At 41.6% G+C, this 17,724-nt stretch overlaps 1 protein-coding gene across 1 annotated transcript in view; it reads right to left on the bottom strand.

Moving 5' to 3' along the window:
* TTN (titin) overlaps positions 1-17,724 on the bottom strand; it is a 279,722-nt gene that overhangs the window by 51,237 nt on the left and 210,761 nt on the right. The window contains 28 exon segments of the mRNA XM_060302200.1: positions 76-273; positions 741-845; positions 946-1,533; positions 1,697-1,984; positions 2,075-2,365; positions 2,461-2,748; positions 3,867-4,172; positions 4,274-4,576; positions 5,137-5,433; positions 5,798-6,085; positions 6,571-6,870; positions 7,049-7,351; positions 7,444-7,743; positions 7,847-8,122; positions 8,552-8,854; positions 9,152-9,451; positions 9,549-9,833; positions 9,932-10,252; positions 10,576-13,542; positions 13,633-13,926; positions 14,012-14,311; positions 14,434-14,715; positions 14,829-15,137; positions 15,233-15,535; positions 15,629-15,928; positions 16,027-16,308; positions 16,400-16,702; positions 17,392-17,694. Coding sequence (XP_060158183.1) covers positions 76-273; positions 741-845; positions 946-1,533; positions 1,697-1,984; positions 2,075-2,365; positions 2,461-2,748; positions 3,867-4,172; positions 4,274-4,576; positions 5,137-5,433; positions 5,798-6,085; positions 6,571-6,870; positions 7,049-7,351; positions 7,444-7,743; positions 7,847-8,122; positions 8,552-8,854; positions 9,152-9,451; positions 9,549-9,833; positions 9,932-10,252; positions 10,576-13,542; positions 13,633-13,926; positions 14,012-14,311; positions 14,434-14,715; positions 14,829-15,137; positions 15,233-15,535; positions 15,629-15,928; positions 16,027-16,308; positions 16,400-16,702; positions 17,392-17,694 — 10,983 coding nt within the window.

The following is a 17,724-nucleotide window of genomic DNA, read 5'->3' as shown; positions in this document are numbered from 1 at the left end:
AACCCGGTCAAACACACACCAATGTTCTCTTCATGAAGAAAATACACCTGGATTTTGCTTTGTATAATGACTTACCAATTGGATCAAGTGCCACAACTGGCTCTGATGGCAGGCTTGGCTTGCCTACTCCTGCTAAATTGATTGCCATAACTCGGAATTCATATTCCAGACCTTCAGTTAGTCCTGTCACTTTGAAGTCTTTCATCCTAACAGGAGTCTTGTTAGCCCTCTTCCACAAAAGGCTATTTCTTTCCTTGGACTCGATATGATACCCTACAAAAGATCCAGTGATGTGTCAATTCACATAGAAAGTACAAATGTAGCCTGATTTTTAAATACATACGTACACACACACATACACACACACACGCACAGAGCAAGTAATCATTCTTGCTTGTATGTATACTTTTATTACCTAGGCATAGAGCCATTTTTTCCTCTTGGAATAGACATTTATTGCACCTTCTGTCAAAAAGTTTTAACTTACAAAAATAGATATCATTAAGAAAGCCTTTATTAACTATTACATTAGGAGGTTTTCATTGAAATTAAGCATTAGCTTAATGAATTAGCTTAATGCTTCATGTACTGAATGCATAATGAACTGAAAAAAGGAAAATACATTTTTGTATGTGCAGATAGTGCTATAAATAAGGAGCACAGATTCAACTTGTTTTCAGGGAGGAAGATTTGGAAGAAATCTTAATGTAAACGCTGTAGGGTAAGAGCCAACTAAATACCTGTAATTGGAGAGCCTCCAGTTCTCCTGGGGTCAGTCCAAGTTAGAGATACGGAATCATGTCTGACATCCACAATATTGGGAGGTGGGGGAGCATCGGGCACATCTAGGAAAAAATAGATAATGCAAGATTTATAATCAGGAATGTATTATAAATAAGCCAGAACCATGTTTTGCTTTATGTTTTCTGACCTTGAGACACTTACCAAATGGATGTCTAGCAACAATTGGCTCCGATTTCAAGCCCTGTCCTACACCGTATTTATTTTCGGCACTGACCCTGAAGGTGTATTCCATACCCTCAAGAAGTCTCATGACTCTAAAGGTGGTTTTCTGGACAGCTGAGGCACATGTCACCCACTTGTTGTTTACAGAATCTCTCTTCTCTAGGATATAGTTGGTGATCTCAGAACCTCCGTCGTCCTTTGGAGGACCCCACTTTAAGGTCATGGCTTCTGCTGTGACTTCGTCAAATTTGATCGGTCCGGTGGGGATGCCAGGCTTGCTGACAACTTTTATGGAGAGGGTTCCTTCCTTGGTGCCGGCAACATTCTTCAGTGTGATTGTGTATTTTCCAGCATCAGATTTTTGGCAGTCATTCACTACAAGAGTTGTGTTAACTGCAGATGACTCGACACTGACCCTTGTGCCTGTTGCTAGAGGATCTTCTCCTTTCTTCCAGGACACGGATGGAGCTGGCTTGCCTTTTATGGGGATCTTAAGACGGAAGTTGCTGTTTTCTTTAGCCAGGTAGCACAAATCAGGAAGGTCCTTTAAGTCAAGGTCAGGAGCCACTGTAAAACAGCAGAGATAAGTTACTGTTATTTTTAATGCCAGGCAGTTAATTTTTTCAGATCGTTATAGTTTTTAAAGGATTTTTACATAAGCCAGTGAGTAGGGCTCAAGAGGGCACTTTTGATGACAAAGGGAAAATGGAGATGATGGCTGAAGGCTTACCGACATCATCCTTTGCCACAACAGTGATTTCACTTGGGGTCCCTTCTCCGTTTTCATTCTCGGCACTCACTCTGAAGGTGTATTCCTCCCCTTCGGTCAAATCTTTCATGGAATACTGTAAGTTTAGTGATTTCATGACTCGTTGCCACTTATTTTCTTCAGTCAGGATATCAACGACATATCCGATAATTCGACTCCCACCATCGCTGCGAGGCTTTTTCCAGCCTATGCTGCAAGATGACTTGGTCACAGACGTCACTTTAAGGTCCACAACTGGTCCAGGGGTTTCTAAAGCAAAGGAGAAACGATCAGTCTAAGCCCTGGATAACCAAGGTAAGATGTCACTCAAAATGACGGGATGGTAGCTTATTTGCTCACCGGAAGCTTTCACGGCATCACGTGTTTCACCGGGATCACCAATGCCGTACTCATTTTCCGCAAACACCCTGAAGAAGTAGGATTTTCCTTCCTCCAAGTTAGAAACTCTGAAGCTTGTTTTGGAGCACTCCGTTGTCACGGTGGACCAGGACTTCCTCTCTGCGTCACGCTTTTCTACCACATAGTTTATGATGGGGCTTCCGCCATCAACAATGGGAGGATCCCAGGTAACATAAGCAGAATCTTTGGATATTTCTTTGACAGTCACATTGACGGGTGGCCCAGGAGTATCTGAATAAATAGTGGGTAGATAAGAAATGAATATGTAAAAAATACATAGACTACATTTTAAGCATATATATGATTGTTTTTTCAAGTGGACTTACCAAGCACTTTCACTACAATGGTATATTCTTTTGTACCACAGCTGTTCTTCAGAGTCAAGATATATTTTCCTGCATCATATTTGTTCATATTTTCACAGCGCAAGAAAGTGTCAAAGTCAGTTGACTTTATGTCCAGTCCAGTCCTTTCTCTTAGATTGACATTTGGTTTAGACCAAGTTATCTTGGGAGGTGGACGTCCTTTTACTGGTACATACAGTCTCATTGTAACTCCAGCACGTAATATGAGTGTTTTCCTCAAATCAGCATCAAGTTCTCCCTCAGGTGGAACTGTTTAATGTTGGAGTAAAGACAGAGTAATAATGGTCAAATGTATTTCCAAGAACTGGCCTGATCACTCCTAAAATATGTTTCTTTCCATAACTGATCTCTAGTTCTTTAGAAAATCCTTAATATAATCCTCAAAACTTTTGCCAACTATTTTTAAAAATTAATTAATTAATTTATTGGCTACTTTGGGTCTTCGTTGCTGCGTGCAGGCTTTCTCTAGTTGTGGTGAGTGGGGGCTGCTCTTTGTTGTGGAGCACAGGCTCTAGGCACGCGGGCTCAGTAGTTGTGGCTCGTGGGCTCTAGAGCACAGGCTCAGTAGTTGTGGCGCACCAGCTTAGTTGCTCCGCGGCATGTGGGATCTTCCCTGACCAGGACTCGAACCCGTGTCCCCTGCACTGGCAGGCAGATTCTTAACCACTGCGCCACCAGGGAAGTCCCGTTGCCAACGATTTTAATATTCTGTAGCAATTATTGATCTTTCTATTTTCCAATATCCTATAGGCCGACCCAAGTTTTCCCTGGAGGATCTGCATCTCATCTCATGAACCTTATATACTCTTAAACTCTCTGTATATTAAAAGTAGATGATTGGTTTTTGGCTTTCTTCCAGTGAAGGCACTCCGCTATATACTCTTTACTTCATTGTAGGAAGAAAAGTACACAGAAGGTGAAGTATAATACCAAGTAATTCAAAGTAAAAGGAGCACTGGTTAGGGAGAATAAGTGAATAGAAGAAATGGTGAGAAGAGAAATTAAGATGATGGAGAGCTTACCATTATATACTTATGGAGAGGGGTAGATTAGAAGAGAAAATAAAAACCTAAGAATGATAAATAGCTCACTACTTAGTTTTAAAAAATCTTTTTTATTCTCAGAATAAAATTCCTATATTCTGTATTCTTTTGAAGACATGAAATTCTCATACTTGCATTCCATTGAGCTTATTATACAATACCATAAAGTACCAACCCAGCTCTCCTAAAATGTATTGATACTTCTAGAGTTACCAACCCTAAAACTTCTTATAAATAACTAAATCTACATAAGGGAGTCCCATACTCCCTCTTACAATATGACTGATGAGAAGAGTTCTGTATGTTTTTCCTGGTAATACTTACTTAAAATGTCCTTGGGACAGTGTTTATCTGGCACATCGCTGGGGTCACTATATCCTATCTTATTAACGGCATACACGCGGAACTGATATTCTGTGTTTTCCATTAGGCCGGTAACCTCAAAGCGGGTTTTCTGTAGCTTCTGTGGTAAATTGCACCTCACCCAGTTATCAGAATCAGCTCGTTTTACTTCAACAAGGTAACCAATGATAGGGCTACCACCGTCATAGGCTGGCTTGCCCCAAGATAGACTCACAGAGCTATGGGTTGTATCATATACTTTGGGAAAAGCTGGTGGACCAGGAGGATCTGAGGATAAATAATAATAGAAAATTTTCATTAAAACCTCATTCCCAGTTGTTGAATGTTGATTATAACACAGGATATTGGACACTCTCATGAAAACTTACACAGAGGATCTTGGGCATAAGCAGCTTTGGATACGTCACTGGGTTTGCCTGGTCCAGCCTTATTTATAGCTGTAACTCGGAACTCATATTCCGTGCCTTCTTGGAGACCTGTTGCTTTTATCGTTCTTTCTATAACGGGTTTTCTGTTGACCTTAGTCCAGTTAATTGCCTGGGTTTCCCGCTTTTCAACCAAATAGCCAGTGATGGGGGAGCCGCCATCATCTGCTGGTGGTTTCCAGCTTACTGTCATGTGATCTTTGGTTATGTTGCTAATAACAGGAGGATCACAGCGTCCGGGTGGGTCTGCAGAGATTGATTGACAAGTTAATGTCCCAGTCTAAAAGGTAATATTTAAAAAGTAAAATGAGTTATTTGTAGTGAGGTGGATGGACCTTGAGTCTGTCATACAGAGTGAAGTCAGAAAGAAAAAAACAAATACCGTATGCTAACACATATATATGGAATCTTTAAAAAAAAAAATCGTTCTGAAGAATGTAGGGGCAGGACAGGAATAAAGACACAGACCTAGAGAATGGACTTGAGGATACGGGGACAGGTAAGGGTAAGCTGGGACGAAGTGAGAGTGGCATGGACATATATACCCTACCAAATGTAAAATAGATAGCTAGTGGGAAGCAGCCACATAGCACAGGGAGATCAGCTCGGTGCTCTGTGACCACCTAGAGGGGTGGGATAGGGAGCGGGGGAGGGAGACCCAAAAGGGAGGGGATATGGGGATATATGTATACGTATAGCTGATTCACTTTGTTATACAGCAGAAACTAACACACCATTGTAAAGCAATTATACTCCAATAAAGATGTTTAAAAAAAAAGAGAAAAACCTCAGGAAAATGTTCTTACCATATGGGTTTTTAGCAGTTGCTGGTTCAGTTAAGATCGGGTCGCCCACTCCGTATTTATTTTCAGCACAAATTCGGAACTGATACTCATGGCCTTCTATCAGTTTCTCCACGCTGCAGCTGGTGATGGGCACAGTGGCAGAGACTTGTGCCCAGTTGGGTCTGCTCGTTTCACGTTTGTCAACAACATAGTTGGTGATTTCTGAGCCCCCATCTTCAAGAGGAGGTTCCCAAGAAAGCATTGCACGATCTGAATACATTTTGTTGACTTTAACAGATGCTGGAGGACCTGGTTTATCTGAAAGGATAAGAAAGAAAAGTGAAGTCTTTCACTTGCACATGTGAAATAGGGAATGAGTAGAGTGGAGGTCTGGAGACCTGGGCTGCAGCCTTTATGTTGTCATTAACTTCCTATACGACCTTGGAAGTGACTTAATTTTTCCAAATATTAATTTCCTCATATCTAAAATTATGTAACTGGAATATGTGATCTCTAGTGGTCTTTTCGGCTGTAAAACGCTCTTTTTCTCTGATGAGGATAATTCCGCGATGATGAAAGATACATCGAGATAGGTATCTTTTCTCACATATTATTTTGTAAATTCTATGACATCACATTAACCAAAGGGAAACATGAGATTCTAGCGAAGTGCTTTAGTTACCTAACACTTTGAGCTTGATGGTGGCTGATTTGGAGCCACTTGCATTTTCGGCAGTGATGGTGTAGTCCCCTGAGTCTTTCCGACTCACGCTGAACAGCTCCAGGGTACACAGGTTCCGCTGCATGGCCATCTTGATGCCTTCTGATGCTTTCAGCGGCGTGCCGTCCTTCTTCCAAGAGACTGTGGGCATTGGTTTACCAAAAACAGTAGCATCCAGGCAAACATTAGTTCCGGCTTTCACAGTGAGCAAAGATTTCATAGCCACACTCAGGTCTATCCTGGGAGGAACTGGAAAGAAATAAGATAAAAGGATTTAATATATGCAAAGCTATATTATATAATTCTTACTGATAAAAGTCGGAAATCCATACGCTGTCTTTTTCAAGGTGGGATTTTTTTAAAGTAACATTATTCTTTATAAAAGAAATGCCGAAATTTGATAACGCTGAAAGTATAAAGAAAAAAGTGAAGATCGCCCATCATTCCAGCATCCTTAAAGCTTCACTCTTATCATTTTGGTGCATTTCTTTGGCACCTTCTTGTGCCTGTGCCTGTGTATGGTTAAAATTATGCGGTCCACACAGTTTTGTATCCTGTTTTTTAGTTTAGCATATTATTAAGATTCTCCATAATCATTTTTTAGTGTCTGTATACAAAGTACCTATCATTTTACTTGTCCTTATTTCCATAGGTGTAGATTTAGTTTTTTATTAGGAGAAATATACATTATGAGTGCCGTCCACCTTTGCCTGTAATGTTCAACAGAATCTTACCATTTTCTGCCATGATAGTCACTGGATCAGAAGGTTCAGAAGGCTGGCTAATGTTTACCGCAGTCTTGGCAATTGCTCTAAATTGATACTGAGCATTCTCTTCTAGGCCAGTAGCTGTGTACTCTTCCTGGGGAATCTGGTGAGGTGAAGTATTACACCGTACCCACTTATCACCAGGAAGTTTGCAAGCTTCTACGAAATAGCCAGCAATTTTGCTGCCTCCATCATGTTTTGGACGGGCCCAGATGAGGGACACAGTACTCTTGGAAACATCAATAACTTCAGGCTTTCCAGGAGGATCTAAAACCAAAAGAGATATTCTCAGCATTGATCTTAACAGCAGAAATTTTAAACTCTGTGTTTCACAGTGTCACCCAGAACATATTCCTGAATGGAAATAGTAACCTTCAGAGACTCCAAGATTTAAATGTGTCCTCATAATACTTTAAAAAAAAAAATTACTCAAAAAGTTACTCACCAACTGGCGTTCTCGCAGTTACATATTCAGTTGGTTTGCTGGGTGGGCTGGGTCCAGCTTTATTTAGGGCATAGATTCTGAATGAATACTCAAGGCCTTCTACCAGGCCAGGACAGGGATATTCAGTTGACCGGACAGGGGAATCGTTAGCTTTCACCCAGAGCAAACTGTTTCTTTCTTTGCGTTCAATCAGGTAGCCGGTAATGGGGCTCCCTCCATCGCTGTCTGGTCTATCCCACGCCACGAATATGCAGTCTTTGTTGACTTTAGTGACTCGTGCATTCTTGGGTTCACTGGGAACATCTGGAGATGAAGTTCAGGGAAATATCAGTTTCTAGCCTAAGTAACAGACTAGAAAGAAAACACAATTTTTTTTCTTCCTGAAAGAAACATACCAAATGGGAACTTAGCCAGCATCTTTGGAGATGTGAGAGGCTCTGAAATGCCAAATCGATTCTCAGCACGGACCCGGAAGATATACTCTTGGCCTGGGATCAGTTTTCCAACCCTGCAGGAAGTTTTTGTCACTGAAGCTAGCGCTGTCACCCAGTCACCCCTGCTCACGTCACACTTCTCCACTATGTAATTGGTGATGTTACTGCCTCCGTCCTCCAGGGGGATGTGCCATGACAGGGAGCAGGCATCGGCATCTATGTCAGAAATGTCAAACGGAGGCTGAGGGGGTCCAGGAACGTCTGCATGAACCGAGAGGAAAGAAATGTAAGAATAGGGATTTGACTGTAAAATATGTTTCTGATACTCATATTTGGATGGCCATTTGTCTAACACGTAACCTACCCATGACGATAACTTTGATTTTCTGAGTGTCTGTCCCAGAACTGTTTTCTGCAGTGAGGCTATAGTAACCGCTGTCTTTCCTAGCAACATCTTTTATGATCAGAACTGAAGAATTGTCTGCTTTATGTACTGCCAGGTGGCTGGATGTGACAACTTCATCTTCTCCTTTTTTCCATTTACAGATCGGATGAGGCTTTCCATACACATGGGCTTCAATTCGGAGTTTCTTCCCAGCTTTGATAATAATTTGCTCTGGCATAAGGATCTTGGGTGGCACTAAAAGTAAGATGAAGATACGTTAATTTGGCAGGGAGGTTAAATTTCCTCTGGTGGGGAACTATACTAGTGCTTTTCAAATTGTGGATTGAAACCCATTAGTGGATTCAAATTAATGTTTGCATTACTGCTGATACTTTTTAAAGAGCATGGGATCGAAACGAATTGAGAATATCTGAGGCCAGCATACATGATAAGAATGGGTGTTGCTTTAAGAAACTTTTTCTAAGCCATATATATGTACGTGTGTCCTGTGTCATGATTTAAGGTGTATTTACTACCTGTTGTGGGTCCAGGTGTTTCCAAACCACTGTTCTCTACTATATTTCAAGTACTTCTGGAACTAGCTTCTTCAGGGATAAACATCTACATGTCGAAAGAAAATCCTCATAAACTTTTATCGCATGGAAAACGACTCTGACTACTTACACAGCTGTGTTTTGGCTTCATACACTCCCTCAGCTTCTCTTGGCAAACTGACTCCAACAGCATTTCTGGCCGCTACCCTAAATTTGTATTTCTTTCCTTCCTTGAGGCCGGTGACGACAAGGCTGAGGTCTTTCACCACCGAGTACTCTGTCCAGTGACCTGCAGGCAGCTCTTCGTCTCTGTAACTAACGATGTAGCCGTCGACCTTGGCACCTCCATCGCGCAGGGGAGGTAACCAGGCTAACGCAGCGCTGTTCTTTGTCATTTCAGTAACTTCTAGTTTCCTGGGGGGATCCGGCTCACCTAGAAGAAAAAATCACCCAGGTAACCTAATCCATCCCTTTGGAAATACGCATAAATGTTTTCGTATGCCACTTGCTTCAGAGTATATGGAAACTATGGTTCGGGATGTTGAAAGTAAAAAGGACACGGATGAGTCAGATCAAAAAAGTCTTCAGTGAGTGAGTTAGATATTTATTTGTACTGTTTAGGTTTCTACAAGTGAAGGCCCTTTCATTAGTGGAGTAAAATGTTTCGGTATCTTGATTTTGCTGAGGTCGGGGACTGGAGTTAAAAGGAGGGAGAAAGGATGTAACTTACTTAGAGGATCTGTTGCGAGCACTGGTTTGGGGATGTCTGTTGGGACGCCGGAGCCATACTCATTGACAGCAGTTACTCTGAAGAAATACTCAGTCCCAGGGACAAGATTGCTGACGTGGAAGCTCGTTTTCTTGACTTCTGGGGTGACTGTCGACCACGTCTTTCTATCTGCCTCACGTTTCTGCACAATGTAATGTGTCACTTGGCTCCCACCATCGTTCTCGGGAGGGGCCCAGGAAATGTGGCATGATGTTTTAGTGACATCCGAAACTTTTAAATCAGACACAGGTCCAGGAGTATCTGTGAAGGACGACAAAATCATATATACGAGTCCCCTCAGCCTCCTTATTAACTAAGGCATTTTTGAAGGGGAGGAAGACGCTTGTTTATAACCCACCTAATACTCTGACATTCACGAACACGGCCTTTTCTCCAGCCAGGTTCACAAGCGTCAGGGAGTATTTTCCTGAGTCATCACGGGTAGAATTGGGGATGACAAGGAAGGCCATAGTATCAACCAGATCAACTTGTCCCTTTCTGACCACGTTATCAATACCCACTTTTCGCCAAGTGACCTTAGGGGCTGGTCGCCCTCTCACTATGGCAAATAGTCGAATAGGGCATCCTGCTCTCACTGTGACCAGTTTTCTCATGCTGGCGTCCAAATCAATCTCTGGAGGTTCTGCAAATGACACAAAAGCCGTCAGTTGACTTCAGAATGTGGGGAAATCATGTGAGAAGTGAAACATGAATGAATCAAGTGATAACATAGGGCCTCACCTAGGATTTCTTTAGGTTTAATAGCGTCCTTTAGTTCTGCAGGGCGCCCAATGCCAACTTGGTTTTGGGCACAAACCCTGAACTCATATTCCTGGTTTTCATCCAAGCTGGTCACGGTGAATTCCATGCGAACGAGTTGCGCTGCAGCACTACACCTTTTCCAGCCTTCATCAGGTGATGTATCTGGTCTCTTTGGTCTCATTTCCACAACATATCCAATGATTGGTGCGCCACCGTCATACACCGGTTTTCCCCACCCAAGAGTTATGGAACTTTTGGTTGTATCAACCACTTTGAGATTGGTCGGTGGACCAGGTGGTTCTGAAAGTAAATTATATAAGAATAAATTTACACATGGTTAACAACTACTAGTGTTACGTTAATGAGTAATTCTATATAGTCCATCCTTAATTAACCACAGATAGTACATTCAATTTCTCAATGACTCAGTCCTCCTTATTTTCCTTCATAAAATTAGAATCTACCATTGTTTGTACATTTTAGGCGATTTGGTAAAAGATCTATTTGGAAAACTACTGGCTAAGATTAAAGTTTTGATGCTGTGGATTTAACTTATTTGTCTAATACCTCTGTGCCTGAGATCAAGAGTTGGTGTAATACCAGAAAAAGCAAGAACATCATACCTATGGGGTCTTTTGCCACCACTGGCCTTGATGGCAAGCTTGGTTCTCCAATTCCAACTTCATTTTCTGCCTTGACACGGAACTGATATTCATGTCCTGGGAGGAGATTCTGTACTTTCAAACGTCTCTCAGGGATCGCACTCTTGTTGACAGGGACCCATCGTATTGAATGTTTTTCCTTTTTCTCCAAATAGTATCCTGTGATGGACTTTCCACCATCATATTCAGGTGGCGTCCAAACCACAGTCATCTCTTCTTTGCTTACTTTAGTGACTTCTGGGGGGTCAGGGCGACCAGGTCTATCATATTTGGTTTTTGCAATGACTGGTTTACTTTCTGTTGGAGGCCCTGTGCCTATTTTATTTTCTGCACGGACTCTGAAAATATATTCATTCCCTTCTATGAGACGTGTTACTGTAGTACCAGGTGTTAAGATAGCAGCAGAAAAGGTAGACCAAACCATTCTCTTGCTCTCACATTTTTCTAAAATATAATTTTGGATTTCACAGCCACCATCATCCTCTGGTGGATCCCAGCGAAGAGAACACCTATCACTACACACGTCAAAAATTTTCAGATTTCTTACAGGCCCAGGCTTATCTAAAACATTGACAGTGGCAAAGGCCACAAAACTGCCAGCTATGTTAGTTGCTGTAATTACATATTTACCACCATCACTTCGCTTTGCTTTAGTAAGAGAAAATTTAGATGAATCACCACTGGTAGCAATGTTGACCCTTGGTGATCTTGTTAAGTCTGTCGCATCTTTGTCCTTCGTCCATGAAACTTCTGGAAATGGTTTGCCTCTAACACCTGCCTCAAGTCGAATGGTGTCCCCTGCTTTGACAGTTAGCACACCACTTAATTTCAGATCAAGTACTGGTTTCTGCAGGTCTTCCTTTACAACAACTTCCTCTGTCTTCACCCAGTCACTTTCCCCACCTTCATTCTTCGTTTGCACTCTGAACTCATAAATCTGGTTTTCAACACATTTGTCAACCATGTAGTGGGTTTCTTTAATGCCTCCTTTATGTACTCTTTCCCAGTCATCAGAGCCCTTCAGCTTCCTTTCAACATGATATGATAGATTTGGGCTACCACCATCATAAGCAGGCCGCCTCCATTTTAGGTAGACAAATGTCTTTCCTTTATCTTCAATATGAAGGTTTTCAGGCTCACCTGGTCTGTCAATAGGGTTAATAGCCAGAATTGGAGTTTTTGTTTCAGTGGTTGGCCCAACACCTACTTTATTTTCTGCACAAACTCGGAAATAGTATTCATGGTTGGCTAAAAGGTTGGCCTTGATTAATCGCTTAGTGACATCTGAAGCAACAATTGACCAGCCTTTCTGGTTTGGTTTGCGATATTCCACTATGAAGTTTGTTATTTCTGAGCCACCGTTATCTAGAGGGTTTTCCCAAGAAATTGTACAGTTCTCTTTGGTTACGTTGCTGATCTTTAAATTCTGGCAAGGTCCAGGTCTGTCAAGGACATTAACGATAGCAGAACCTTGGGCATGTCCACTGCTGTTCTTAGCTGAGATGATATACTTGCCGTGATCAGCTCTAACAGCTTCTTTAATTTGCAACTCAGCACGAGGTAGATCGTGAATTAGGTCAACCCGCTTTTCTCGGGCCAATACTTTGCCTTCCTTGGACCAAGTTATGTCTGGTTGAGGTCTGCCTTTGACCCGAGCAAGAATGCGGATAGTTTGGCCCACCCTAACGGTAATAACATCACGACAGGTAACATCAAGTTCTACTTCTGGAGGATGAAGGATGTCCTTTGCAATCACAGATTCTGCTAGCTCTCTTGGCTCTCCCTCTCCCACAATATTAGCTGCCTTTATTCGGAATCTGTACTCATTTCCTTCAATTAGTCCAGGTACCCTAAAGGCACATTGCCTAATGAGTTCATCTTTATTAATCCTGCTCCACTGTGTTGCTCCAGCTTTCTGACATTCCACTACATAGCCCAGAATGGGGCTACCACCATCACTGAGAGGCTTTGTCCACACCAGGTCAGCTGTTTCTCTGGTCTTGTCTTTCAGCTTAGGATTAATAGGTGGTCCAGGTGGTTTGATGGGCCGGCAAGCTTTTATTGGATCAGAACTTGGGGACGGATTGCTTAGTCCTGCAAGATTCTCAGCAAAAGCTCTAAACTCATATGTATTTCCCTCATAGAGTCCAGTCACTCTAAACTTCATGTCCACTAGAGGTGTTTTGTTGACCCTCATCCATTTGCCTGTTACTTCTCGACGTTCCACATAGTAACCAGTTATTGGACTGCCACCATCAGATTTTGGCAGAGTCCAAGACACTGTTGCAGCATTTTCAGTAATGTCAGTAACTACTGGTTTACCGGGAGGAGATGGAGGACTAAACTTATGTTTAGCAACAGTAGGTATGGAGTCAAGGGGAGGGCCAACACCAATCTTATTCTCTGCTTTCACTCGGAAGACATATTCACAGCCCTTCTGCAGATGTGGGACTTTCAGCTTTGTCTTACTGCTTCCTGAAGAGACAACACCCCATGTGTCTTTCTTTGTGTCTTTTTTCTCAACAATATAATTTATCACAGGGCTTCCTCCATCATCCTTAGGTGGCTGCCATGAGATAGTCATATGTTCAGGGGTAACTTCCAGAATATTAATAGGGCCTGTTGGTGGACCAGGAACATCAAGAACAGTAAGATGTACAGCCACTGTTTTGGCGCCAGCTGCATTGGAAACTGTGATCTGATGTTCCCCAGTGTCTCTCCTTAAGCAGTTCTTAATGGTGAGTACTGATGAGAAGTTGTCAGTTTCAACGGTATAGTGTTCATCTGTTTTAATCTCATTCCCATCGGTTGTCCACTTTGCAGTAGGAACAGGTACACCTCTTATAATGGCAGGGAATCTGACTGTAGTTCCAGCTTTTACCACAAGGCCTTCAATTAATTTCACATCCAGCTCCACAGATGGAGGCACTGGAAAGGAAACATGAGGAAATTAGATTTTGATTTTCACAATATGAATAATTTTAAAAAGAAAGAAAATAATTCCAATCTAAAAATTACCTAGTTTTTCTTGACATTCTATTGGGATAGTTGTGTCAGGAAGACCAAGACCCACAATGTTTTCAGCTTTTACACGGAATCTATAGGTCTTTCCTTGTTGTAGTCCGGTAACAACACACTCTAAGTTTGTCACAGTCTTGAACTTAATCCAGTCTTGGGTGCCCTCTTCTTGATATTCCACCAAATATCCAGTGATTGGAGAGCCACCATCACGATCTGGCTTATTCCAAACAAGGGAGACTTCAGTCTTGTCAACATCTACATGGTGTAGGTTCTTGGGTGGCCCTGGAGGATCTTTTAAGAAGAAGAAGTTATGATGAATAAACAATATTCTCAAAACAGTAAAACAGTACTTTTGTATCCAAAGAGAGCAACTTACGTAGGGGATCCAGAGCCTTGATGGGTTTAGATGTTTCTATAAAAGGACCACGTCCATACTGGTTCTCAGCAGCTACTCGGAAGAGATACTGATTGCCTTCAGTAAGATGTTTAGCAAAGTGGCTCTTTTTCTTTGATGTAGTTGAAAGAGGTGACCACTGGACACTGGCAACATCTCTCCTCTCAACCACATAATTTGTAATGACAGAACCACCATCATCCAGTGGTTCCTTCCAAGTAAGGTAACAAGAATCTTTCCTAACTTCACTGACTTCCAGATCTCTAGGTGGCCCAGGCTTATCTGAAAAGTGTTAAGTAATGCAGTTATATAAGTGATTTAATCCAGATAAGAACTCAAAATGTATTTAGAGTTACTTTTATATGCTATTGCATTAAGTACATCACAAGTACTAAAATTCTTACCTAATACAAGTACTTTTACTGAGACAGTTTTTGAACCAGCTAGATTCTCCACTGTTAAGGAATAAATTCCACCATCTTCGTGGGCAGCATTACAGATTTCAAGCTTGCTACCAACTGGAGTAACATCAATTCTTGCTTTAGTTGGAGCCTCTCTGTCTTCTTTTTTCCAAGTTACTTTTGGGAACGGCACTCCTTTGATGACGGCACTAAGTCTTAGGGTATCACCAACCCTTATGTGTTGTTCTCTTGCCATGTTGGCATCAAGAATCAACTCAGGGGGTTCTAGAATAAAGAGAACAGTACTTACAGATTTGTTTTGTTAATATATTTTACACTTAAGCATAGACAATGAAACCTGTCTTCCTTGCAAAGGCAGCTGAGAACATTATACTCACCGAATCTGTCTTTTACTAGCACTGGCTCGGGAACGTGAGCTGGATCTGATTCACTGGCTACGTTGACTGCTCTTACTCTGAACTTATAGGATTGACCATCCCGAAGACCAGTGACTTTATAGTTAGTTTCAGGACATGACTCAGGAGTGTGATTGGCTCTTTTCCATTCTTCATCTCCAACTTTCTGGTATTCAACAATATAACCCAGAATCTTGCTCCCACCATCATGACGTGGTGGCTGCCAGGTTAGATCAGCTGAATTATGTGTTGTACCTATTGCTTCAGGATTAATAGGTGGACTTGGTTTCCCTACATAATAAAAGAGAAAACCAAAAAGGAGTTAGAATATAGCTGAAAACAAAGTTGGATAAAATGAAAGCTGAAAGAATGCTTTAGTACTATACCAATTGGATCTTTAGCAAAGACTGGTTTGGATGGTGGGCTTGGGTCTCCAATACCAATTTGGTTTTTTGCAGAAACCCGGAATTCATACTGACACCCTTCTAGAAGATCAGGAACCGTAAACTTAGTGTATGGATGGATAGGCTCTTTGGTAACTCTAGCCCATCGTTTAGACATCGTTTCTCTCTTTTCCAGGATGTAGTTTGTGATGGGCTTTCCGCCATCATTTGGCTTGTTCCAGGTGACTAATGCAGAGTCTTTGGTAACTTCTGTAACAACTGGCTGGTCAGGTGCATCAGGAACCCCTATAACAAACATTAGCAAAATATGTTAGAAATTTAATTCTTCCCGTTAACAATATCAAACATTGAATCACTGAAAAGAAATATGATGCATACTGAAACGATCTTTGGTTTTCATTGAATCAGACACCAGAGGATCACTTATTCCATACAGATTTTCAGCACGTATCTGGAAAATATAATCTTTTCCTTCAAGCAGTTTAGAAACTTTGCATGTTGTTTTAGCACTTGCAGATGTCACAGGCATCCAAACGTCTTTGCCCACTTCCTTCTTCTCAATAATATAATTAGTAATTTCACTGCCTCCGTCATCTAAAGGTGGCTTCCAAGAGATAACCATGTAATCTTTGGTCACCTCATCAAAAACAACTGGTCCTACCGGTGGTCCAGGACGGTCTGAGGGAAAAAAAAAAAAAATCACACCACAAAATGTTATTTCCACTTCTGCTTTGGAAAGAACAGAATGTCTCTAATTCTTGCTAAATAATACTTACCAACGACATTAACTTGACAGAAACCTTTCCTGGAGCCTGTACTGTTCTCCACAACCACACAGTATTTGCCAGAATCTGAACGCTTGGCCTTGAGCTTCTCTAGAGCAAGTGTTGTTGGCGAGGTCTTTATATGAGTGCAGTCATCTTCTAGCACATCAACTTCATCTTTGAACCAAGTAACCTTAGGCTTTGGTTTGCCTGAGTAACGGCCAGTGAGGGCAAAAGCTTCACCAACTCGAATCGTGAGTTTATCTCTGAAGTCGAGGTCAAGCGTTGGAGGAGCTGAAATGTATAAAGGAAAGTCAGTTTGATGTCTTAAGGTAAACCTATAAGTGTACACGTTTTCAAAGTGTAAGCTGCATTTGACACATACCTAGCTCATCCTTGCAAGTGATTGGCTTGGTGCAAAATGATGGTTTGCCTTGTCCAACAATATTGATGGCACTGACACGGTACTCATAGGTATCTCCTTCTTTTAAGCCTTTCACACTGTACTTCCTGCTAAGCAAGTTGTCATTTGTAACTTTGTGGAACTTCTCAGTTCCAATGAGACGGCTTTCTAGGACATAGTTGATAATTTCGGATCCGCCATCATACTTAGGGGGATTCCAAGTCAGAGAAACAGAATCTTTAGTAACTTCTTTGACTTCTAGGTCTTCAGGACGCTCTGGTACAGCTGCAAGTGTGGAATGACAGTGAGACGAATGTCATGTTAAGAATGTAATAGACAATGTAGTAAATAATGCTTTTTGAGGATTGCGTTTAAACATTAAACTATTCGTTTTGATAAGTAACAAAAGAAATCTCAACATAAAATGAGTAGAGCTGAAAGGCACTCAATACAATCTAATTTCCAGATGAGGAAATAGAGGTTCATTGAGGCCAAATAATTCAGCAAAGTCCCCCAGAGTTGGTAGTTTTAATGTTTTTTAATTTATTTTAAAAAATGTTTTGGCCGCGCCACACAGCTTGTGGGATCTTAGTTCCCTAAGCAGGGATCGAACCCGCCCGCCACCCCACCACACTGGAAGTTCGGAGTCCTAACCACTGGACTGCCAGGGAAGTCCCCAGAGTTGGTAGTTTTAGAGTTAGGAAAATACTTCATGTTCATGCCATTAAGTTGGAAATTAAAAAAAGAATCCATGTAGTATTACATGGGAGGATTTGAAGAATCATATATATTCCCACAATCTCTTTCATAGTCACGTTCAAATACTACCAACATCAGAGACTACGTATTTACCTAATGAATGCTTGCCAAATGAATGAAATGCTTGGCATTTGTGTACCTACTTTGTCACTATAGTCTTTTATTAAATGAGTGAAAAAGTAATTAAAGATGAAATTGTTTTAAATTGTACTTACTTATTGGATCTCTTATGACAAGCGCATCTGTTGTCTCAACAAACGGGCCCATGCCAATACTATTTTCAGCTGCAATTCGGAAAAAGTAGGCTTTTCCTTGAATGAGACCCTGGACGGTGGCATTTTGTCGGGTAGCTGTGTATGTCACTGGGGTCCATGCTCTGCGGTCATCTTCCCGCTTTTCAATGACATAATTGGTGACTGGAGAGCCTCCATCATCTTCTGGAGAAAACCATGTCAGTTTGCAGGAGTCGTTGGTTAGGTTGTGAGACAGGAATGGTGTTCCAACAGGACCTGGCACATCTGGAAATAAGAGGAAAAGGTTTTCAGTTG

This window comes from Globicephala melas, chromosome 7 (genome assembly GCF_963455315.2).
Source record: "Globicephala melas chromosome 7, mGloMel1.2, whole genome shotgun sequence".
Classification (NCBI taxonomy): domain Eukaryota; kingdom Metazoa; phylum Chordata; class Mammalia; order Artiodactyla; family Delphinidae; genus Globicephala; species Globicephala melas.
The sequence above is the reverse complement of the archived record's forward strand: the minus strand, read 5'-3'. Positions and strand labels throughout refer to the sequence as shown.